Below are 26,159 nucleotides of genomic sequence, written 5' to 3'. Positions count from 1 at the left end.
CACCAGAATCTGTACTTCTCACCTTTATTTACCGTTCTCATTCTTCTAAAATGTTCTGTCTTTCAGGTGGTCCTCTGCATCTCGTGGCTGGTTTCAAAATATCTGTATCACCCAGCCAAACACATCAAGGAAACCCCCTGTAGGGGTGTTCACTTAAGAGCTCTCCTTGAGCCAGCCACCAAATGTATACACTGAAGGTATTTCAGACCTTGGTTTTTTGTCAAAATTCAAAACTTAATGAATGACTGAGCTAAACAAATGCAATGGGCAGGCAGTGGTCATCCTTGAAATGCTGTGTTAAACCAAACAGCAAAGTCAGATCAGGTAAATAAATGAGAGGAACTCATTTCTACCTGACTCGATGAATCTGGTAGGGGACTAAGGTAGGGTATTTGTTGGACTAAATACAAAGGTATTCAAAGTCCTATCAAACAGGAACAAAGACTTCCTTTGTACAATAGGAGACACATGCCTTGAAGCACTTCCTCAGTTACCACAGGAGGGGGAAATGCCCAAATTACAGAATCTATAGAATCTCCAAAGTCTCTTCACATATCTTGTCCTGGCACTGTCAGAAATGAGATACAGGCTTAGATAAAACAAGAAATGGGAGTTTTCCCACCTCCCTGGATAAGCAAAGTATACAGATTTAGGTGAATCAGTGCATTTATCTGATGAATTTGCAATTTGCATTTTTATTCCATGTACAGAATTCCACATACACAAAGTTGCTTTTTTTTCCCCTAACACTTAAACAGAGACATTCCTTCTTCCCCAGGAAGGTTCATATGACTTCTGCCAGACTGTCAATATTAGAGGCTAAAACCTCACCCACAAAACAATCAGCGCAGGGGAAACAGCAAAGTGTAGTTCCTCCAATGCCTTGACAGTATGTCCCCACCTAGGGGTACATCACTTCAACTCCCGTGCCTGTTGCCCTTCTTTATTTATTTTAGAAGAAAGGCTGACTTGTCAGAAACTTAGGGCTGTTTTTTATCAAGTATCTCAGCTACTACAGTAATCATATTATGCCTTTCTCTAAAGTGTACCTCACTCAAAGAGATCTAAACTTCCTTCACACTGCCCAAATTATATGACAATATAATGGAAATACAGATTACCAGCAGTAAATCTAAGCATGTCAACCCAGAAATAAAAGAGTTGCATTCATACCTAGCATCACCCTAACATATTTGTTCTTTTGATAGCTGTTGACACTCACACTTTATGATGATAACTTCTTTTGAGTTAGTTTCAAGGTGTATTTTTAAAGGAGACAAGGACCAATCTGTTTCATTCTTTAACTTTTATCTTTCCTATTTGTGGGTAATACTGAAGTTTTGTAGTTGGACTGTATAACCCTGTCTCCCTTCAGGTCTACAGGCATCATTTGCACTGCTCCCATTGAAAAGCCAGATAAAAAAAAAAAAAGGTGGCACTAAAATCATATCCATTGCATGGCAGTGAAATTAAATGGCTTTAATCAGTCAAGCTTCTTTAGAACAGATGAAATGAGATTTAAATTAGATTTAGGATTTGCAATTAAAAATATTTTGGTCTGTCAATCAAGCCTCAGCCAATTAGTTAGCAACATATATATTTTAATTCAAGAAAACATGTGCAAACATGTTTCAAAATCAGGCAAATCAAAACTCTCTATACTGCCAGTTTTCTAACTGAAAAGAGTACTTTCAAAATCATCCTGAATATCTGTACACTGAATTTTCAGAAATACTCAGGCTGGAGACCATGCTACACAAGTCACAATGTACATGGGCCCCTGGAAAAGCCTGGAATTTTAAGAGTACAACTATTGAGCAGGACTGTTGAAAGAAACATTGGCTAATTAAGCAGCAGTGATCTGACAGAAATGTCTTCACTATGGCTTCAGCCTCCAACGTTTCAAGAGCGTCACATGGAATGGTAACATAAATACAGGCAGCTCCACAGCAAGGATGAAGGGTTGTCAATACAGTGACATTAGCATGCACTTTTGATTTTCTCCAACTAAACACTTAGTTTAATAAATTGAAACCATTTTACTGCTCTAAGTGGTAATATCAAGATATCGGATGAAGGGAATCCATAACAGAATGATAATGAGGCTTCAGTATTGAATTTCCACCATTAAAATCCCCAGATAAGTTCTCAGTTTTCTGGACTTTTGATGGAAGGAAAAATCAGTCAGAAACTCCAGGTATAACCTACTGATTTCCTATCACCAATCACTTGGAAAGTACAGAAGTGATTGAACTGAGAAAAATGCCTTTGTACGTAGCAGACTTGAGGTATTTAATATTCTTGCCTAAAGCTGTACGTTCAAATCTTGACAGAATGAATTGGGCATGCAAGGACATAGGCATGTCCTCACTCCTACAGGGCTCCTGCCATAGCAAAATTACTCTCCATATGCCAACCCACCTTGTTCCAGAATTTCCATGTGCTGCACTGATGCTCTTTAGGGTCTGGCTGTTGTCTCTGAAGTTGTAGGTTCTCCACACTCTGCCTGTACTGACCCTATTCTGTAGCAAACAACACAAAGTCTGCCAGAGGAGCTTCTAACATTCAGCAGAGTTTGGTTAAAAGAATTAAAATTCTATTATTTGTAATGTATTAGTTTAATTTTTCACTCGCCACTTTTGATTAAAAAAAAAAATCTGCCTAATTGAAACCAAAAAACTCTGCTATGCTTTTCACAATTGTGTTCGCCACAGGAATCAAAGACCTATAAAGATATAGATGCTAAATAAGTAATTATAACCTTATCCTTCAAGATGAAAAGGACTACAAAAAAGCTGTTCTTAGGACCAATCCAACCTCAATTTAAATCAGTAAGCCTGAAACCTGTACTACCTTCTTGAACTCAGAGTGCTTACATTTGATGGCAGGCAGCGTTTTGTATTATTTTTTCTACTGTTTTTCCTACATTGTTTTTTAAACAGTCTTTCCTTCACTCTTTCTTTTTATATTGAACACAGAAAAGACTATTTTTTTCATGCAGGAGAAGAAAATACCCTTACTCTAACAATCAATATAATTATCCCGTTATCCTACACTTTGGTATTTACATTCCTCTCCAGAATTAATTCAAGTAACCTTTGTTGCCGCATCAACAGCTCTTACATCAAAGGGGAAGAAAGAGACCTTACTTATTTATTTTCAAATCAGATCTGTGTTCCCCAGTGGTGAAACTGAAGAACAGAGTAAGTTCTTCATCACATTTTGGAAGGTGCTTTGACCCCCATGTTATTGCCAGTGCTGTGAGTGTCAGTGCACAGGTGACAGAAATAGCAGCAATATCTTTTTTATTGATACTGTATTCACTTTATCCCCCAATGTTAAATTTACAGCTCTCCCTAGAGAACTGATATCACATTCACATCCCCAGCATTCCAGCTGTATGAGGACCCCTCTAGAGCCAATATCAATCACACCATATGTTGGCCTGAAAAGCAGATAGTGCAGACAGGTCAACTTACCCTCTGACCTGGAGAATTAGAGTTTAATTACGAACACAGGCTCCACCTCCTTTGTTTTCAATTGTGTGACAGCACAAAAGAGGATATAAATATTCAGAAATGATCACTTTTACCTACACTGCTTTCCCCTCAGCCACCCTCCCCCCCACAATTCTTCTGATACTGATTCTTTTAGCAGTTCAGAGAGATTTTAGTTCTGTCCTGAAGCTGTATCTCCTCTAGCTTTTGATCCAGCAGCAGTGCCCATCTCCCAGAAAGCACTAGGTCACTTGTAAATGCCTTTTTAAAGTCAATTCTGTTTTATAATGCCCAAGGCAAACAGCTATCAAAGCAGCTTTCTGTACCTCTGTCCCATTATGCTAAAATCAGCTTGGTGAGAATGGAAGGCTTAGACTTCTCATAATCTCAGCAAGCACACAGAAAAAAAAGATGAACTCAAAGAACACTAAAGGGTTCAGATCCCTGTGTCATTACTGATTTCCTGTAAAATGTCAGCTAATCACCAAGGTCTGTGACCAAAAACATATTTAAGCATCTTATGTAGGTAGGAGACTTGCTACTGAAATCAATGGAAATATAAATATTTACATATCTCTGTGAACCTGACCCTTTAGTCTCCATGTCCCATCTGTGAAATGAGGATAACATTAATTCTTTATCTACCAGAGACAGAGAACCCAAATACTGAAAATTAAAAGGTGCTCAGATTTTACTGTAGTTAAAAATAAAAAAAAAACAAAAACATAATAAACAAACAAACAACAAACATCTTAAGTGGGCAAAAGCCTTAAAATTGGGGAAGAATGAGGATAAATACATTCAATGATATGTTAGTCTTCAGTGCAAACTTTCTAAATACAAAGGAAAGATTCTAACTTCACTCGTGCTTTTATCTTACTGCTGCTTTTCTGGAATGTGCTGCCCTGATTCCCCCGCAGAGGCTGGCAGTATATGATACAGCAGATGCTGAACCTTTTAAGTCTTTGACAGTTAAGGTTTTTTTCATAAATTGTAACATTAAGCCCAAACACTGCTTCATGTTTATGCTGCCTCATTTAGATGAACCTGCTTCTTCAACAGGAACACAGAAGCAAAATAGTCAGACTAATTCAGTTCTGCATTATTTGCCTGGCAACATGTTTTTATGAGATCCTGGAATGTTTTTGACATCTCTGAGAATAAGGGAGAGAGACCCTTAACAGTCTAACTCAGCACTGTGTCTCCTGTCCACATGTGCCTGCTCTGCTGTGGACAGCATCAAATGAATTGATGCCACCTTCTCTATCACTTCTCCCAGCAGAAGGGAGGCAGAACACACACCCAGCAAGTCTTGATCATATGTGGGCTCTTCAAAAATTCATTGGACGCAAAAAAATGATGAAAAGACTGAGAAGAGCACTTGTTACCAATTTATGCTTATTACAGCTTTAGAGAGAGTTAGTGGGCAACCAAGAAAGTATCTTAAAGAGGCATCTTGTCAGAATAATCCCCCTTAGCAATGACCACACAGAGAATTTAAGTAAGGGAGATACAGTTAGCCCAGATCCTGCTAAACCATTTTGGGACAGCATCAGGAGTATGCTGGCACACTTCTTCTGGAAGGTTCAAAACACTGCTTTTCTGTTAGTGTAATGCTTAAAAAAAATTTGTCTTAAGCATCAGCCTTGTCACTGATTTCATAAAGAAAGAGAAAAATATAGAAAAAAAAAAAATCCCATTTTTTTGGAATAGTAAAAAATACATTTTTTTTCCTAGAATAATGACAATTCACTATAGAACATTAAAAATTAAGCTCAATCCCAGAGATATCAATGGGAAATGGGGCCAACAGCAGTATTTCAATGCAGCCAGAATTTGATACTAATTAACAGCAATGTAAAAATTAAAGGGTAAATGGACCTATTAGATTATCTACTAAGTATACTGTTCATAAACAGCTTTTCTAACACTCAAATGATGTATCATATGGCACAGTCACTCTGAATCCCAAAGCTGTCCATCTTTAGAGGCTGCAGAGTTTCTTAGTGAAAAATAAGCCAAGACACAGATTTCAAGGCAGATGGAATGCAGCTTCCAGGAACTTAGTTAGAAAAAGATTAAGGGGCAAATAATTGGGTCCTTTCCACAGCTGGATCACAGTTAATCTTGGGCTGCCAAAAAAGGATTTGGAATGGGTCCACAGCAGATTTGGTTTTGCTCTTAACTTTCTGTACTTTTCCACATCATCATCATCATTTCAGTGAAATCAGTTCATCTCTTTCCCTGCCCAATCCAGAAGGTGCTGGTGTTTTCCTTTTCCATTGAAAGCACAAACATATGATGTATGAAAAATTCATAATGAGAATCAGTGCTGATAGGATCCAGAAGATACAGTGGATATAGCTATGTGATATCCCAAAAAGTGATGCTGGGACAGTGGCCCAGTGCTCTATTACTGTGAAAACCTAAATCAAGTCTCCTATGAAACATGCTCCTACTGTGCACATCGCCACTTACAAACCTTCCAGAAACCAGTCAGATTCATTTATTAAGAAAATCAATCTTTACTCCTGATAGGCATAAAAATTTAGGATAAAAACATTAGGATAAAAATGCTAGATCTACGTTCCATTTATGTCATACTGCAGTGATTACAATTAAGGAGAAAGTGTCCTCTAGTGTACAAGGTGGAGGACTAGCTCTCCCTGGGCTCTGGCACCAGTGCAGTTTGTCCTTGGAAATGCAGAACTTTTTCCAGCTGTGACTCTACTTTAGAATAATTTAAGCTCCTTTGAGGGATTCCAAGAGGTTGTTCACAATGAACTTTGGAAGCCCTGGCTAAAAGAGGAAACTATTAACAATTTTAGAAGTTATTTTAATGAAAAGCAGAACAGCCATCCCAAAAATGTGCTGCAATTTTCTTGAGAGGACTCAAGAATCAATACAAATAATAATGATTTTTTGCTTAAGGAAAGGAAGTATTCGAAAAAAAATTACAAATACTCAGAGACTAAATTTCAGAGACTATCACTGCTCTTTAAAGCAATTTTAAGGGAAACCTGTGCTGACAAGATGTAATTATTGCTTATCTTTCCTCCTATTTCATCACATCATGGCTTCTTTGCCATAACAGCAAATTTTAGTTGCTTCTATGTATTGCAAGTAGTTTTTCCTTAGTAAAACACAAGAACTGTGAAATCTCTAAAAAATCTGAGTTTCAGAAGTGATGCAAGGGAAAAGCTTATTCTATACTTGCTCTGTGTCTTACTCTTCTTCACTCTACCCCGAAGTATCTCCTACCAATCACTGTCAGAGGAGGATGTTCAGCTGGATGAATCACCTGAGTGAGCTAACACTGCACTTCATCATTTACCAGCCTGGAGCAATGGGTTTTTACACTTATCCAGACTTGTTAACTGGCTAAACCAGACAGTTGCTTCTAGACTTTTTATTTCAGTCTGCAGAAATATGTTAGCAGCCTAATGGCTTAACAGGGAAGGGCAGGACAAATGTAAATATTTGTTTATATGTTTACAAAACCCTAACAGTGTTTTGTTGCCATGGGGTAATGTCAGTGAAAGCTTTCTTCAGACTCATCTGCAACCAAAAAAAGCCAGCTACATAATAGGACTGTGCTTTTTTGCATCTTCCAGGTATCATCTGACATCTTTCACCAGCTTTGCCAAGACAAAAACAAGTTGGATTCTGTTCTGAACCCCATAGGGAAGCCAAACAGAAATGAGTCACTCGAGGAACTCAAAGATTCCCTTTGAAGAACCCTACTGCAGGTCAAGTTCACAATGCTCAGTATTAGAAACACTAAATGCAATGCTGGACAACGGAAGGAAATGGCCAAAGGTTCAAAGACTGCTCATCTTTAACTTGTAAACAATGCAAATAGATACAGAGGTTAATAAAAATGATTACTGAGTTTGAGAACATAATTTTCACAGTCTTAAAACTATGACTTGCAAGCTAATTCCTGGCAGAAAGAGTCACGTAACCTTAACTGGTGTTGTGAGTCCAATCCTGATGGATGAGCTGATGTAGCTCTCTCACTGTGCATGGCCCAGCTACAGCAAACCCACTGATAAAACCAAGCATCCTCCCAACACACAGCAGCCTACAAATGTACATGCACTCTGCAATGATTGACTTTTTATTGCCTAACTAACTCAATAAAACAAAGCTGAGCAATTCTGCTGCCTGGAAATGAAGGATGTACTGTAATTTGATCTAAAGTTCCTTAAATCTCATATTTATAGGAGCTGCAGAAGGCATTTCACGAGTTGTAAAGAATGTAAATATCACTTGTGAAACAACAGACCATGCTTAATATGAGAACTAAATCTAAAAATACAGAACTTAAATCCATTAATCAGCACTGTAGCAAAGCAGGTAAGGAGACTGATTGTTGATTATTCTCTATATATCTGTGATTCAACCCCAGATGAGTAATTTTTCTCTCAAAAATAGACACAGACACCTGATGAATCCTCCACAAATTGAAAGAGCACATGTAAAATATAAAATTCATTATTCAGAGTATACAGTAACACAGCAAGCACCACCAGGAAGGGAATGCTAAGTCCACACTACAATTCATAAGAGTGATGATAGCCTCAGGATATTTTTTTTCTCCATCTCAGAACTGGTGACACTACTCTCAGGGCTCCTGCATTTTGTTTAAATTCTGCTTTGTGGGATTCAAAGTCCTGCAGTGACAAAATCAATCCACATGCTCCACCTGCTGCTCGCTCTTCATTGCACCACTGAAGTTGTAGCATCTGTGCAGAGTGATGGATGTTTTGGAAACTCCTATAAAAGGTTATAAAATCTCTGACTCGAATGAAAGGATTCATCGGGTTTCTGATATCATACCTGATTTTCATACCTGGAATTACCTCTAAAAGCATCTTACCTGTACAATTTACATAAGTACATTTCACAGGACACAGAGTCAGCTAACCAGACAGTAGATACATTTGGGAAATTATTTATGCTGGAGAAAATTTTGAAAGATAAATTATTTTTTTTTAAAAAACTGCAAAAATTGATAAATTAATACCTGTGAAAAATAAATAAAGAGAAACCATTGCACTTCTACCTTGTTCTTGATGCAAACAGTGTCTATGCCACTAGACATTGGAAGCATAATAGCAAAAAGCCATATTTTCTCAATAATATGCTGGTTTCCAGAAAAAAAACATTGTTATACTTCTTCAGGAAGTTACATATTAAAAGAAGAGCTTGTTGGCCTATTGCTCAGCCAGGAAGGAAACCAAGAGACTCTTAATTCTGGTCCTTCAGTCTCTCAAGCCCTAGGTGGTCATGCCACTGCAAAATGCAGTTGGGAACAGGCAGTTCACCCAACCCTTCCAATGCCCTAGCAAAAATCCTCCAGAAAATAAGGACTTTTTTTTCAGGCATATTTTGATTCTGGCCTCCTTGGCTTGAACATCAGAGTATTTTTCTCCTATTTTTCTTGAACTCTTGAAAAAGAAAAATTAAAATAAAGAGGAACATCTTAAAATACTCCTATATGACAAAAGTAGAAAATCAATGTAATTTCCTTCTTAGCATCACCCACCCTCAGCTGCACCTTGCTCAGTGAAACAGCAGGGAGGTGAAAGTGTCAGAAATGGCAGGTTTTGTTATAAAAATTGATGCTTTCCGTAGCTTTAGCAAAGAATGATTAACATAGAAGCAGGTGCTGTATTTTTCAATTAATGAAACAGTACTAAATAAAGACATTCCAGACCTACTTCCTTTTTAAGAGGGAAAATACTGCAGTTTGACTTTTCAACAGATCTTCTACAGCATTTTTGTGAAAATTATAAAGATAAAATAGCTTTTTCTCCCCATGAAAAACAGTATTACACAACATAGTCACTAAAATATGAAAGACATGCAAGCAGGTATATCTTGTCTCTAGCTCATAAAAAAAGCTGTGAAGTACAAAAATAAGTGAAATTATAAGACCACAAGAATGTTCTCAAGGCTAAAAGCAGAATTTCTTCCGGTGAAGATGAGTTCATACCATCAGTTGTCAGGCAAGGACATGTACCATGATCTGTCCAACTGAAGTTCAAGAAAAAACAGGATCTATTCTAGCATAAGTTGAACAAAGTTCATGCCAAAATAACACAGCAGGATTAGAAATTGCCTGAGCCCCTGCTATTCAACAAAGGTCAGAATCTGAGTGCTGATTAGTTTATGCTGCTACATGGGTAACTGATGAGTGCCAGAGGATTCCAGAAAAATAACTAAAATGTTGCAAGAACAAGGGCCAGAGCAACCTGCAGCAAAGTTAATTTTTTATTTTTTTTCAGTGACCCTGGAATGGGGAATTTGAAATTGCTTGTCAGGTTCTGCTCAGTCTGAATGGGATTACTGAAGCTGTACCCAGAAGCTACTTATCCTGATAGTACAAGGGAATTCCTCTAAACACCTCTCCACAGGGCCTGGAATATGGCTGAACTTAAATACTGCACTCAGTGAGAGACAAAGGACAAAATTTATGTGACTAAATGAAAGACAGAGGTAATCAGCCAGGGACTCCCCAGTCAGGGGACAGCTAAAGAAATATTTTTAGTGAAATCAAAGATATGATTAATTTCATCCTACAATTTCTGAATTTACACCCTTTTAGACACCCTAAAAGAGTCTGTTTCTCTACTGTTTATAAAGAGCCCCAGGAGAGAGAGGCTGCAGAGCCTGTGTGTGTGAGCTGGGGCCATCCATCCCAGGGGAGTTCATAGTGTGGGTTCAGCAGCTGCAGAGTCAAACAGAAAAAGGAGGCAAAGTGCTTCAAAAATCATCTTGGAAGTCACTGTCATTAAGAATGGGGTGAGTTGTGCCAGGGATGTGAAGGGAGGAGTGGGATGGGGAGAGGTAGAAGATTTAACAGTAAATTTACAACCCCTTAGCTATTTATATTGAGTCAAGCTGGCCCTCATAGAGCAAATGTAAGTCTGCTTTCAAGAGAGTTGCTAAGAGCAATTGAAAAAACATCTCCATCTATTTAACATCTGCTGGAATTACTAGAATGTGGATCACCTGTCTACACGTTGAGCAAGGTGGCATAAGGAAGAAGATCTGCTTCCTTAACTGGAAACAGCAGGCTTCGTGCTACAGCTTTCTGTGACACCGAGCTGCTGGCCTCAAAATAAGACATGAATGTCATGTCTTGCCAAAGTTCAAAGGAAGACAATTAGTCACAAAGAATCTGGGATGAGGTGAAGGATTACAGAACAAAAATAAAGACCAGGCCAACTGAGAGAAAGGCAATGTCATGTTCAAGAAATAAAAAAGAGATATCTGCACATTTCATTCAGTCACCATAACCTGGGGAGAAAAATAGAGTGGATTTTACAAACTATGAACCACCAGCCTTAGAACCAATGTTTTTATGTTGACATATTTTTATATATTAATTTTCACACTGAAGGAATGTCTTTAAGACACCCCAGAAAAATGCCAGTAGTGCTTTACTGTCAATGGTAGGCTGAGCCTTCAAATAAATTTTTTTAGTATAATGCAGGAAAGAAATCTGTTGTTTCCTAAAGGAGATGAACGCAGTAGTAAAGATAAAACAATAAAAATTATTCAGAAATATTTCAGCAGAACAGGTAAGTGACCAATTTAATCTAAAATCTTATCAAAATATGAAGTGGGATTGCTTATATACTAAGTGCTGAAGTTGAGCACTTAATTAGACTGTCAGATCTGAGAGGACCAGAAGCAGATTAAACTTTGGATACTTATACACAGTGATCAGACACTGCAGAGCAAAGGAAATATTAGATGATCATAATTAATCTAAGTTTTAATTAAAATTTAAAAGCAGACAGGTTTTGCACTGCCCACAAGGGAGAAAAAGTAGAGTTACGACAAGATGGGTTCAAGAATATTTTCTCATTTCTGAATTGAATTTGGTATCTGCATTTTCTAAGGTTATTCTTAGCGAAAAGAAAATTTTCTCAGTTTAAGTAACTACCACTGAGGACCACATTCCATTTTCATTCATTTACTGTGGAATTACCTCACAGGTTAATAAGATGGGTATTAAGAAGTCTTCTGTGTTGACGAACATTTTAATTTTAAACTTAAATTTAGTGTCTTGATTTCTGAGCATTTCCTGTACTCTGCTCAAGTCTGCAGGCAATGTCAGAGCAAAGTTCACTTTGATGGAAGAAAAGGGAGGAATATTCTAGCATTGTCTCTCCACATATATGCAAAAATGCTAATGCCCAGTCTTGCAGCTTTCAGTGAAGATTACTGATGATGTCAGAGCCATCATAACACAAAACATAAAATAATGTACTTTCCTTCCCATGTAGGGCTGATTGACTTATTTATTATGATTTAATTAGGTGAAGAGTTTAACCCTTCTTCGTATTAGAAATTGTTTGAAATGAATTCCTAACTTCTTTAAAAGTATTTACTACCCATAAATATTTTATGGAGGGTTAAGGTGAATGATTTTTAACTTAATGAATTTTTTAATCTCTATTTCTTTTTCTAGAAAAGAGCAGCCAGGCCTAAGTCACATAGAACTGACTTTACCAAATACTTCCACTGCATGATGATACTCATTACAGTTAGGATATATAGAGAGCTTTTTCTGAAACGAGGATAAACATAATCAGTCTATCAGGTTAGAAATTTTTGGGTGATGAGTATCAAATACATTTGAAGACTCTAAATATTATCATTTAAAGAGAGATTGTCCAAACCTTTAGAACTTGCCTTTTACACTTAATTTGCAGTTCAATTTGATCCTTTAGATCAAATGAGATGTCTGGAATTTGGACAGTTATAAAGAGAAAAGGTATGTGAGTGAACAAAACAACTGACCTTTTGACCACATAGAATTTTGAATTAAGTTTCACACTATTTTGCAGTGTTGGCTGGTGTTAAATCCTCCCAACATCTTGAATGTGACTATGAGCTGGATGCCTGCTAAAACTTAATAACTATGAAAGCAATGAATAACTCAATGTTTAACACTATAATGAACGTCAGTATCATTATCAGAACATAACACAGTTCAGTTAGAATATACCTGGAAATACTTGAAACTCATCAGCAATTAGAAAAAGCTGAGCTGGAATGCTGAAGTCTTTTCATTTTATTACTCTCTCTACTGAGGAAGGGATGAAGGGACATCTAAAGACTCAACACAGCTTTCTAGGAATGTATCAAAGAACTGGAGGATGCTCAGGCAGGAATTTTAGCTCTTCAAAAGAGACACACAAAAATAAAAGGAACAAAAAAGTTAAGTTTCTGAAACATCACAGACTCAGGAGTCTTACACTTTCTCTCCCAGTCAGAGGTTTTGCATTGTTAAGTAGCTCACAGATAAAGTAAGGAAAAGAAAATCAATTATCTTACCATGTTAAGAAATGTGAGAACACAGCATGTGAGGAAAACCTCACAAACCTCAAAGTGGGGTAAAGAACAAAATGTAGTTTAAAAGCTATATGCATGATCTATGCTCAGTCAAGCAGGAAGAACATTCAATGCCTTCCTAAAAGACTGGAAATTATTTAGCTATAAATGTAGTGCAGGTCTATGCAATGTTTAATTAGAAACCAGAAAACAACAGGAATAAAGACTAAAAATGGGGGTAAACTCCTTTTTAGCCATTTAAAGGCTGGGAGAAGATGTAAAAGAAAAACTGAGCAATGGAATACTGGAGGGATACTACGATTTTAGTATCATGAACTGCTTTGTCTGTCCATGTATAGGCAAAACAAAACACAAAGGGAATCTTAAAATGTAGTGAGTATATGCTAAGAATCAGCATGAAGAAAAGCAAAAGTAAAATTTAAAAAGAAATTTAACCTTACTCAGCCTTTTCAGGAAACTGCTATGTTTGTCAGAAGCACTCTGCCACGGCCATGAGGTAAAGAAAGAAAACACCTTAAGTGGAAAATAAAAAGCCATCAACAAATTTTAGCTGTATATATATATATATTTCCTTTTTTTACAGAGAAGGGAAAAAGAACTTTTGTGGGAATTTACACTTGTTACTAAAACAAAGTAAAGCTTCAATCTTATCATGATTGCGTGAGGGACAAAATCTACCCACTGAGGTTTTGTATTAATAAATTAAATAATGATTTTGAGAAAAAAGCCTAAAAGTTTCAGAATTTAGAGTACCTATTAAAAAACTAAAACAATATGTCAAACACTGGGCGTCACTAAGAGTTGATATCTTAAAAGAACATGAGGCCATGTAGAGAGAGATCAGAACTGTAGATAAGGATATGCAATGAATATAGAAATAGAAAAGGAAAATATTCCCTGGTAATAAACAAGTCAAGAAGAAAGCACTGGTAGTGCAATGATAAAAAAACAGGCTTATGTTGAATATGGAAATAGGCTATAATTACAGATTAATGGTACAAAATGGCATAATTAGTCTGGATATGCTATATTGTTATTCACAGTTTCCAAAAGTGGTGTTATTAGAGAATATAGCAGCTAAAGAAGTAATCTCATGCTTGAATTGAGACTTTCTGACATTCCAAGTGTGGGAACAACTGATAATGAACTGCAATTTGATTGATGCATTTCCAAGTGTGTTTTAAAAACAAATATTATGCACCTATTTCACTTCAAGCCTGGTGTTTGCCCAGCCCAGTGGTCCTGTGGAAAGGGTTAATTCTTTGAAATTACCTAAGAGGGTAGTAATGAAGTTCAGAGCTGCCCGTGTCATCATTAATAGGGGAGCACATTCATGAACATCCCTAATACAAAGACTTTCAGCAGTCAAGCTGCTGCTCAGTCCAGTGCTGAGAACTAAGCAGAGGATGCCTGTTGAGCTCAGGGAAATCCAAAAGGAAAAATAAGGGGCATCTGCAGCTTCTTCCACAGAAGGAAGAAACAAAGACAGTCCTCAGTTTCCAAAGATCAGAAAGAGAACAAATTGCAGAAGAGCCAGCACTGACATGGAAAAGACAAGACATGAATGCAAAGGTTAAAATCCATAAGGCGCCACACAGATCCTCTGAACAAAATAAGCAAGGCAGGAATTAATCAGCAGCCTTAGGTATTTGCAGTATATTATCACGGATTTCTAATTTCCTTTGGAAGAAGAGCTGCAAAGTTACAAAACTTCAAATGATGCAAAATCAAAAAGCTGTACACAATGGTGTGGATGCAGATAAAACACTGTATACATTGCAAAAAGCTTTCCTCTGTACTTTTTCATATCTTTCCCAGGATAATGGAATTTGTTTCACTCCCATAATAATTTTTGTGATTTTGTAATTCCAAATCATCATAAATACCAATTCCCTGAAAAAACATTTTTTACAAATATATGGTATCAGAAGAGTCAGTGCCATGTCAGATTATGTCTGGTACACAGAGCAGCCATACAAAGAACCAAACAGAAAAAATAAGTAAAATGTCTATTTTTTGGTGCTGTGTGCAACACATGGGTGTTCCAAACAGCATCTGCTGCTCTATAAATAAATCATTTTGCTTTGTCTGAAACTCATTCTTTTCTGGACTTCCATTTTTGTCTTTGAAGACCGAAAAATGTCAGTGGTGCTTCAGCAAAGGAGAAGAAGGCAGGAATTTTTTGCAACCTTTTCAGCACATTTTTGTCCATTGAGGCAAAAAGTTAAGGCAGCGTGACAGCGATACCGGAGAAGGTAAATATGTCCAGTCCCAGCTGAGTTCCTCTGGTGCTGCTCATCATGGGACTTATGCTTCAATTCCTGGCTTCAGCAGCCATCTAGAAGAAGAATTTGCTCCGTAGACAGATGTCTGGAGGAGGCTGATGCCCAGGAAATTAGATGTAAGCACACTGCTCTCTGCCAAAGAAGAGTTTGCCTTCATTTATATCAATATTTCAGTTTAAAGAAAAACCTGCTTTCTCCTATCTCTCAGGGTTTCAGCTTTCTGTATTCCTCCATAATGATGTGATAATCACCTCACAAATATGTGCAAGAACTGCATTATTCCTTTTAAGTTTATTTCAAAACTGAGCTTATAAAGGCTTACTTTCAACTCTTACCTTTCTTGAGTAAAAAAATTTTACTTTTTCTTGAAAAATAGTCCTGACTGAAAGAAATATTTAGCAACCCTTTTGTAATTCACAACCTATATGTGACAAGTCACATTCATTTCAATTTTCAAGTTAACTGATTGTAAATCATTTCAGTTTTTTAAACCAGTTTGCTGTAATAGTATAAAATTATTTCTAGCAAAGTTATATTAATCACTTTACACTTAACTGGTTAGAATTAATTTAAGACAGATGACAATTTTTTTCCTCCTGTCAAGTGCTTCCTGGGTTGCAAAGAAAGCAAATAAGAGGGGAAAAAGTACTATTTTTTTCAAGTAGTCTGTAAATACATTGACTATTTCCACAGCGCATGAATCTCTCCAGAATTTCTTGTTGACTTAAGTTACATAATTTAAAAGCACATCCTACTCTTTTTGGTTCTCTTAATATTACTGTTGATATCTGAATATCTTAAGCAGGACTTTCTTCATAACAGAGTAAAATAAATTGCTTTCTTTGGAACTATAGTTTTGAACAAGGTGTTATTGCAAAAATTAAGTAGCAGCAAGTATGCTGAGGAATTATTTAGGAATGACTCAAGCTCACATAAAAATAATTTGAAAAAAAAATAACTGATCTGTTTTTCAGTCACTCTGAACACTTTTTGAAGAAAAGTGAAAATAGAGGTAATTCAGTTACATTTTGAGTGAAACAGAAAACAGAAGCTGAAATACTGATTATTAGTCTAACTGTGTATTTGTTTCTAATACACAGCAACCTGTCAAGCTGTGCTAGAAGCGGTGTCCACAGAGGATGGAGCAAACACAAAAACACAACTTCCAGCTCAGGAGAACCACATGACACCAAGGACATAGCGCTTAGAAGGTCTGAACACTGCAAAATACCTCTCTGGGATTAGACTCTTAATACATTCTTTTCACCAAACATGCAGTGCCCTCTGTCATGTCACAATCCCAAGTCAGATGGGCATTTTTTGTGACGCTGAGCAAATCCTCTTGTCCTGATGTTTTTAAGGAAGTGTGTCCTTCAGCCTCCACCTCTGAGCTCCATCAGGGAATGCTCATTGCTGTGGTAGCTGAACATTCACTGAGTTAATACCACATTACCATGGCACTATTTCTAAACACTGGTACGATCTCTAATCCCATGAAAAACACATAAATGCCTCTCAGAGCATGCAAGTTGAAAAATACTACAGTTCTCATTTATTATTGCTTATGGAGGTATTTTAAGTACTATTTATGCTTCATGCTTGGCTCTCCTATCTCATCTTTCATGGCTCTGATTTACCGGTCAATAATCAATGTGGAACTGTTTCCACAACCTTGGTAAAATCTTATTCTAGTGAATACTTTGCCTTTAAAATATAAATGTGACTACTGTAGGGACAAGAAGAAAACAACAAAAAAAATAATAATAAATGTAGTGCACTAAAATGAAAAAAAATAGGAAGAAGTATTTTCTGCATTTTAGCTCAAACCAGGAAATGCACACATTTTATCATTCTTGTATACTCCAAAAAGTATCTTCTTCCAAGTTGGACAAGAGGATGCAGAAGACCAACCACAGGGATAAGTATCTCCCTTTCCTTTAGGCACTACTCATTCACCCCTCTATGCTGCTACTTTCTTCACTTCCCTTTTCAAATGATTCAGGCCCATCTACATGGCATCCTTTGGACTGTCCTGTTTATCATACAATGAAAAATGCTTCAATTCCTCATAAATTATTATGAATCATAATACAAAATACCATCAGCTTCAGAAAGTGATTTGTCATGTTTCAGCAACAGTGAGAAGGGTTTTTCCCATATAGAGAGTCCCATTTATAAACACTGAACATTCAGAAAATCTTCATGAGGGCTTGACTGACTCAAGGACAGTGTGAGTGAAAATGACATGAGCAAGGGTATTTGAATGCTAACAGATCATTTCTTTGTAGGGAACTATCTAATATTCCAAAGCATTCATTTCTATCATCAATCTACCCAGTAGATAGTATAGACAAAGATAGACTCAATGTGTAAAGAAGACATAAAAACTGTATCATTATGAAATCTCAATTCAATTTTAGTCAAAGTCCTTTATTAAACAGATTATCATCAGGTGTGTCACTCATCTAAGCCTGTGTCTTATTCTTCCCCATTGTAGTAAATATTTCGAGTTGGCAGAGTCAAATTCTCTTTGCTATTCACATCACATTGTCCTTTGCTTTACACATCTCACCACACACTCTTCCATTTGGGCCATGATTCAAACATAGGCACCACTTACTTACAAGCAATCAGCAAAGAGGAATGAAAAAGAATGTACATTTTACAAGGTTTTCTATTTATTTTTATTTTCTTTTAAAATCATATGGAAATAGATGTCAACAGACTATTGTCAGGGTTGGGGAGGGAAAGGAAGATCTTAGTAATTCTGCAAGAATAAATAAGGAAGGAAACTAAATAGAAAAACCAAGTCACATTAGATAATTAAATAAATAAGAACCTAGAAAACCACTCAAGTTAATTACCCTCAGAATATCTCATCCTTAACTGTATATACATCTAATAAAAATAGAAAGTGTTCAACACAGGCATTACTACAATTTTTACTAATCATGAGACCTACTGTACAGTCTTTTAAGGGAACATTGTCCTGCTGATTACAGAAAAGTAGAGAATAGATGCTGTCCCCTATCTTTTCCAGGGAAGGTGGAACCAAGCTGAGCTAGACAAAAGTGTTTCGGAGATGACACTAATGGGGTTTCACACAAATAGAGGAAATAAGGCCTCTGAAAAAATTAAGCCCTTATTGGTGGTTGCGCGGTCTTGACAATGTTTTGTCTACCTCTACTGCAGAAATGGTTATCCCATTTTGCACACCATGTGCAGGAGAACAGCGTTAACTGTGTGAGTGACCATCACAGGCAGAAAACATGACCTGAGGCTGGATGTTTTACATCTGATGGCACCAATAAGCAGCACAGCGTTGTCTGAACAACCTTACGTCAGTAACCCATCAATTTGATAGCACTGATTCTACTTCTTCCATATTTCTGTCCCCACTAAACAAAATTTGCAAGATACTAAGAGTAAAAAGAAAAAGTGATTTTATCACATCAATGATTTGAGCAAGAACTTTCCAGCATTCTCACATGTTTCATAGATATACTTAAGATTCCCTTCACTGGGATACCGAGATAACAAAAACAGCTTGCAGAAGTTTTGTATCAGTTTGAATACAGACACTTGTGTATGCACCTCTCAATGATACAAGTAAAGCAGATAGAAGTCCTTTATTTCCACCATGGTTTCAATCTGTGTTTTCCTTGCCATTTTCTTGCTATAAAAAGGCATGAGACAAGGCCAAATTTCAGTGTTCAAGTTTCCTTAAAAGCATACATGATTTCCGGCAACAAAAAAAGTGAAATCCAGGGAGGTGGGTTGTGGATAACAAGGGTCCTAGGAAGGGTTGTTTTATTGATCAGAGGAGCACTTAGAAGGGGAGGCCACATCAATACCATTCCATTCCTAACCAAAATGTTATGGTAAGCAGGGAGATGGAGGCAGGTGAGCATCCTCTGAAACAGCCTGGGGTATCCCATCCCTTTCTGAATGTTCTCTTCACAAGGACATCAGTCTCTGCAGGTCTTTATCTCTGACATCCTCATAGGAGAAGCTTTACATAGGACACCTGACACACATTCAGGCAATGTAAATAACTGCTGCCTGTCCATGTGTGCGTGATCACTTCAGGTATTAATTTAGGTGACTTAATGAGAAGATTGTGTCTGCTCCTCCTTCTTCACTATATTCAAACAGAGCCCAGACACAAGTTTTTTCACCCATACAGTGTTGCCTGGAGAACAGAGTATTTTCATAACTTTGCTTGCATTACTTAGCCTTTAGAAAATGACAAGTGAAGGAGCCACAAGTACTATTCACATGTAACTGTTAATCAGGCAGGAGCTACTACAATCAAGTGTTACTGAGTTTGTCTCATTTGGATGGGCTTCTGGACAGCAAATAAATCCCTGGAAAATTTTTAAATGCTCTAAATGAGTGTTGTCCAAACTACAAGTCCAGTCTCTAAGCAGAGTCCCAAACTTCTGCGAAACAATTTTTTTCTCACAATTGAATTAGCATCATGCTAATACAATGTTACTACTTTGTCATTGAGATTGTGACTGGAAAATATTTAGGTACAAGCATCCACACAGATGATGCAAGTGCAGAGTTAAAACATTCCAACAATATTCTTGGAACAATTTGGATTACCAAAACATCTTGGTCCAGTGATTGTCTACAAGAGATATTTATTTCATGTATTAGTATCTGAAAGGTTTGTTCACCTTACTGGCTTTCACTTTATTCAAGTTTTGATTTGTTAGTTCAAGTTATGCCATTCAAAAGCTAGAAAATCCTTTCTGGCTTTGCAAAGAGCAGAGAGATTAACATTGGAAAGGTGAACAAAAATTAAAAGAAACAGACCAGCTGCAGCTGGTAATGAAATCAGAGCAGTTTTATTTATCTGAATTCATTAGAAAGTTCAGAACTGTTTCCAGCTAACTGGAAGTTTTGTGTTTTCTGCCCATGCACCCTAAAATATGCTATGGTACAAAAGGCAAACTCTTTTTCTTTCCTGCTGATTTATTTATGTGACACCAGAATTCATAGATGCTAACATTTTCTAGTACAGTGTCAGTCACAGACATGTGCTACACAGGGAGGGAACACCTCTCTTGGAATTGCATCCCCAGGTCCTCCTGGCAGATTCAGTGAATCCAAAGGCTTTTTACTTTTCTAAAGTCTGCACCAGCAAGGCTGAATCACAAATGTGTTCAAAAACTTCTGGAGACATCACCTCAGAGGGAGCGCAAATAATTGTAATGCCCAGTGCATCCAACCCCACCCTAGATTTTGTCTGTACCTCTGTGTGAGAGCTGCTCCAGGATGATCCTCAGGTGCTGCAGAACAGGGGCTGAAATGTCATATTTATAGATGTCTACTACTGGCACTCTCTGACATCTCCCAAATATTCCATCTGCAGGAAAGAGAAAAAGAGAAAAGGAAAAATACACATTTCGTTTTCTGAGAGGAAGAATGGCGTGATGAGATGCGCATTTCCAATGTATCCTAATTATATACTGAAGGAACCTTTCAAAAGACACTTTAAAAAAGTTATCAAAGGACCACTGAAGTCATGAGACAGAATATTTTCTATCAAAATAAATAAATACTGGAAAGAATATTAGATTGAGGAATATCCTATTGTATGAGATAGGCATACAGTTTATTTTATAAAGTATTTTCAGACTTCTGCTTCCCAAATCTTTAGATGTAAGACTTCTTTACTGAAAATTCAGTGAGAGAAAACCTTAATGTCCAATGCCTACTATGTTGTGGATTAAAAGTGCAGCATCCAGAAATATAAATATTAATTTGCAGAAACTATGTGGATTTGCTGAAACATTTTTAATGCAGGAGCTGTGTGTTAGGCATTGGTAAATGAGAACTGAATCCATAATGGCTAGTAAAGGCTCATTTCAAGAAGTACTCTCTAATGAATGCAATAAAAGAAAGCTCCTCACAGAACAATGAGATATTAATGTGGCCTAATTTATTTAACTCCATTCCATTTGTCTGAAATGACAGACTCTTCTCATCAATGTCTTTTCAAATCACACCTTCTAATTAATTTAGCTTCTTATTAGTCTTTATTTAGAGAATTGTTCATTTCGAGGCAAGCTTCCTGTGTATGTGTGGGAGGAATAGGGAGTTCAAACATTCAAATTACCTTTCTCCCTTTCATACAAAAGCCTAATTCAGAGTCTAGGTGCTTCACATACAATCTGACCATCTGCAATTCTGGGTCCCAGAGAAAGAAAGTGGTTTCATTTATTGTTCAAAATAGTTCTCTTCTATATAGTGATCCAAAGGAAGCAATTTAAATGCAACAAGTTTAATTAGCAAAATATTCTGCTGCAATCCTAGTTTTAACACAGTAATTACTTCTGCTCTGATACTACATCTATGCTCCAAAAGGAGAACTACATCAGATGAGCAGAAAATAAGGGCAAGCATTAATTTGCAAATGTCCATTACTTTCTGTGCTACTTCACAGAGCTAAAAGACTACAAACGGGAACTACTGGCCCAGCTGTTCACTAAACACAAATAATGGCATAAAAGAAAATAAACCAAACCAGGATGCAGAAAAAGGGCATTATTAGCCCTCACTATTAAACACAAATACCTCATTGAAATTAGCCAACTTTTTCTTTCTTCGCCTTTCCAATCCTCCTGTCACTTACAACTGCCAAATTAAGTTAATTCAAATTAAAACCCTACATCTGAATCTAATTTTGCTATTGGAAACTAGGTTTAATTTAGAAACCACATAGACAGATATGGTTTGGTTTTCTGACATGTAATGTGAAAAGAGCCTAAGAGCAGACTAAAATATTCATCTCTGTTTAAAAACCTGCTGCAGTTGAAAATAAGCAAAGTATATAAATATCAGTCAACTTGTAAATGGATGGATAACAGGAATAAGGTTTTGATTCAGAAAGGAACAGAAGAACATTTCAGTGTTTAGGAACAAGATTATTCAAAATGAAACATAACCCGAAACAGCCAGTTCTATTTTGGAATACCACCATTACTGGCTACAAAGAATTAGGACAAAATCCATGTTTACATAAACAACTAATACTCCACACACTTTTTAGAGATAATGTACCTTAAAAATAATTCTAACCTTATTTTAGAATACACTAAAGCATACACAATCAGTAAAAATGAAAGATTTTTGTGTTAAATATCACTTAAGGATATCTCTGTGGATTCAAAATCTAATTCACTCACAAACTCTAAAAGAGACCAAACCATTTTCCTAAACTCAGAGTTTTCAGAAACCTTCAGCCTATTTCCTTTGAATAGAACAAAACCCATTTAAATTCTAAAATTGACAATTAGCACATGAGCCTGAGCTGTATTATACAATCTACCCAAAAACACTGGGACTGCATAGGGAGAAACTGCAAGTTACTTTGGCTTTTGTACTTGAAATATGGGCATAATAAGCTTTGGAGGGGCTGCAACCACAAATAGCACTCGGCTCTGCTAAATGCAGCACGAGGAGAGTGGAGAGAGCAGAATGCCCCAAGGAGTGGTTGGCAAATACCAGCTCTAAAATACAGAGGATCTTTGTGCTGGGGATTACAGTTGGACTGGAGTCGTGCAAATAATACATTTCATAGTTCAGCTGCTTTTTCTAAAAAGTAGGAATTTTCCCAGATTTTTCTGTTTGCTTGGTGCTTTCTTCTTTTTTGGTTGGGGCTGGTTTGTTTGGTTTTGGGTGTGTTTTGGCTTTTTAATTATTTTTTTTTTCAATTAATAAGGTTTCTATGGCAAGATATAAGACCTAAAAAATTAAATTGAAGTTGGGCATTCCATTTTCAGGGTGCTTTTTAATAAACTTGTTTTCAATTACAGAGATTGCAGGGGGAGAAAAGGCAAGGGAGAGATGTTTTACCAAGAAAAAATGTCAAAAGTACCCCTCTTTTACTTTCAAGAAAGCTAAATGGCAGATATGGGGTCAGAAATGGCTTAGGTCCAGCACAAAGCTCATTTTTACTTAAAAATTAAATTAAATTAAATTACAGCTAATATTTAAAATGTCCAGCTTAGTCTGCCATGAACTATCCCAGTCACTGTGGTATTTACAGCAAGTCAGTACATGGTGCATCTTTCTGGATTCTGATGTGCACCCAGCTGGCCTCAAAGAGTGAGAGAAACGCCCAAAGCTGGGCATACAGCAAAAACAAAAAGTGGAGAAGCTCCCAGATTGGACAGTAGATGTACTGGGGCAGAGGAAGTTCCAAGAGTGAGTGATGCTTTAATAACACCATGCTCTATGCTCTATGGCTGCTGAGAGTGCTCATACTGAACTTCCATTAAAATTGTGTTTGGAGAGGGAACGTAACACGCAAAGGACATCTGACACAAGCCCACAATGAAAGAAGGTTGAGACTGATCAACAGGGATATATGTTTGCTATTAAGGTGTTATCATTGGCTGTAGGTAAAAAGTAGAAATTTCCATAATAATATCTTAAAAAATTAGACCTGGAAAAACCCACATTAATAGCATGCTCATGTTGGCTTTTAGAGACATGCTAGATTTGTTGTAAAGAGACTAAACGAGAAGAATCATACACCAAGGTAACAGTGAAATGCTTCTTTATCCATTTGGCTCTTTTGCAGATAGGTTTAATATTTGAGAAGAAACACACAAATTGTTACAAGCTTTTATTTAAAGTCTTGAATTTTGACAAATATTTATGAACTAAAGAGTTAGATGCTAAGATTAAAAGACAGAAACTCAGGTGTCCAATAAAATCTCAAAGAGTGTCAGATGTCTTTTATTAAAGACAACACCCTGGAGCATAGTATATGTATTTACACTGAATATTTATCAACTTCTAGTGAAAAAAATTACAACTAATAGATTAAACCATGAGCAAGTCAAAACACAAGTTCTAGAAGGCTGATTGTTGACAGAGGTTTAAAAGAAAATGGAAAACATCCATAATTATTCATTATTATTGCCCATTTGTCATGAATTAGTGCATATTTATGACCTCCATTACCTACTGAGGAAGTACCACATTACATTAATGATTGACATCCAGGTACTGAATTATGTAAAAGGAGACCACAGAAACCTATAGTTTGAAACAGTTTTGAAGAGTTGATTGCACCAGTTTGTTCACTTTGTAAAGAAGACAGGCATCAAGTGCTTAAGAGGTTCTAAAAAATCTTTGGAAAGTTACGCTGAGTGACAGCCTTCACCTTGAAGGCAACACTATTTGTGGGCAGCTGATTAATGAAGTTCATTTTGGGCAGTCTTTCTGCAAAAAAATAAAAATAAAAATAAAAATAAAAATCTGTGTATATAAAAAAGCAGCTGTCATTGGCAATAGAAACATATCCTATCCTGGAACCACTAAGTATTGCTTGTCTGGTGATGGAAACCAAGACATGGCACAGTGTTGAATAATACCAGCAAAAAAAAAGAATGAGTTCCTGTTGGGTGTCTTTTGCTGCTGAGCAAAGTCATGAAGACTGGTAGAGTTACTGGAGTTGGTCTGCAGGCAGCTGAAAGCTTGATATATGTAAATTAAAAGATTGTGCTGTGCAGTAATTAATTATTTAGTCTGCATGCAGTGAAATGTTCACACGGCACTGACAAGTGACCTTTGCAAGGGAGCCTTCGAGGAGATGCTTTGAAGCACCTGGTTCTTCTGCTCTTCAAAATCCTGCAGCAGCCAGAAAGGAGCAGCTCTCCAGTGTCAGTATTCACATACATGGGCCAACCAACACTTCAGCTTCCTTGCACTAATTACTAATTTACTTTAATTTGTTAGCAAATTAAAGTAAAGCTTTGTATAAAACTCAAGTTTTGCCCCATACTGCAGTCATTGTAGTTTTTTCCTGTGTTATGTAAAAAAGAAAGTCCACAGACCCAGTGGTGTGTCAAATGGCAACTTCTGCCACCTTGGCTCACATCATTTGTGCTCTTGCAGTTAACAAGAGAACTACTATAATGTTTTCAATGGGCATCATTCTCCAGCAACTTAACCTTCTGTAAGAAAAAAAATCCTTTCTTCTCTCTGGGCATCACTTCACACTGCTTCCCCTGGCTAGTTGTTTAAGGTGCTGTAAGGTCCAGGACTAATAAAAAGGTCATTGTTGTAACCCACAGTTAGAGCCTGAATTTCCTACTGGAGAAATTAAATCCTTTTCCAACAGGAAGCATAATATTTGCATCTCAAAAGTCTCAAGACACTGAACTTCAAGGTCACAGATGGCAAATGTTTTGGAAGTATGAAGGAGATTGTTACAGTATTTTCCTCTTCTCTCCCTGCTGTTTTCCATAGTATGAAGCTTGTTTTCAAAACTTAAAAAGAAAAAAAAATAAATGTTACTGCTCCTTGAAGAGGATGTTAAGTTGTATGCCTTATTTCAAAAGATGTATTCTACAAATCCACATTCAACATTTACAAGTAAGGCCTTCAGCAAACAACATACTTTTAATATTCCATCTATTAAAAAAAGATTTTTTTTTTCCCTAATTTATATCTCTACTTTTATATTCACTTTGCGAGTAAGGTAGGGATAATACAGATAGAGCAGCAGTGGCTTCTACAGCGTCATTTCTCATACAATGTTGTGAAAACGTGAGTCCAGTGCTTCCATCAGCAAATCCTGCAGGGGCTGAGCAGAAAAGCTGTTTGCAATTGGGGGGAGCTGCACTGCAGCCCTGCAGCTCCGCAGAGAGCGCCCTTCTGAGGGGCAACCTCCCCCTGCTCGACTTTTAAAACCTCTTTGTCACTTCACTTTGCTCATCTCTGTAGTCCTTGGTTGTTTTCCTCAGTGGTCCTTGGTTATTCCCTTTCGGAGCAGTAATAGTGGCATCTAGTGGACAGGGATCAGTCCTGGAGCACACGCTGCTCTCCTCCTGAATTCACTGCTTCCAGATCCATTTGTCTTCATCCCAACAGAGAACTCAGCAGCTCCAGCCACCCTCAACCCACACTGTCCTTCCCTGTCCTAATGGCTGACAGGCAGGTGCAAGACTTTATTTAAAATTAAATATTTTTAATT

The 26,159-nt window shown here is 37.0% G+C and overlaps 1 protein-coding gene across 1 annotated transcript in view; it reads right to left on the bottom strand.

Moving 5' to 3' along the window:
• The window catches only part of PTPRN2 (protein tyrosine phosphatase receptor type N2), a 635,529-nt gene that overhangs the window by 454,863 nt on the left and 154,507 nt on the right, over positions 1-26,159 (bottom strand). Inside the window, exon 3 of the mRNA XM_086865041.1 lies at positions 20,421-20,534. Within this exon, the coding sequence (XP_086721167.1) occupies positions 20,421-20,534 (114 nt within the window). The remainder of the gene's footprint in view (positions 1-20,420; positions 20,535-26,159) is intronic.

Source organism: Cyanistes caeruleus, chromosome 1 (genome assembly GCF_971803275.1).
Source record: "Cyanistes caeruleus chromosome 1, bCyaCae1.hap1.1, whole genome shotgun sequence".
Lineage (NCBI taxonomy): Eukaryota > Metazoa > Chordata > Aves > Passeriformes > Paridae > Cyanistes > Cyanistes caeruleus.
Note: the sequence above shows the minus strand (reverse complement) of the source record. Positions and strands in the feature narration are given on the sequence as shown.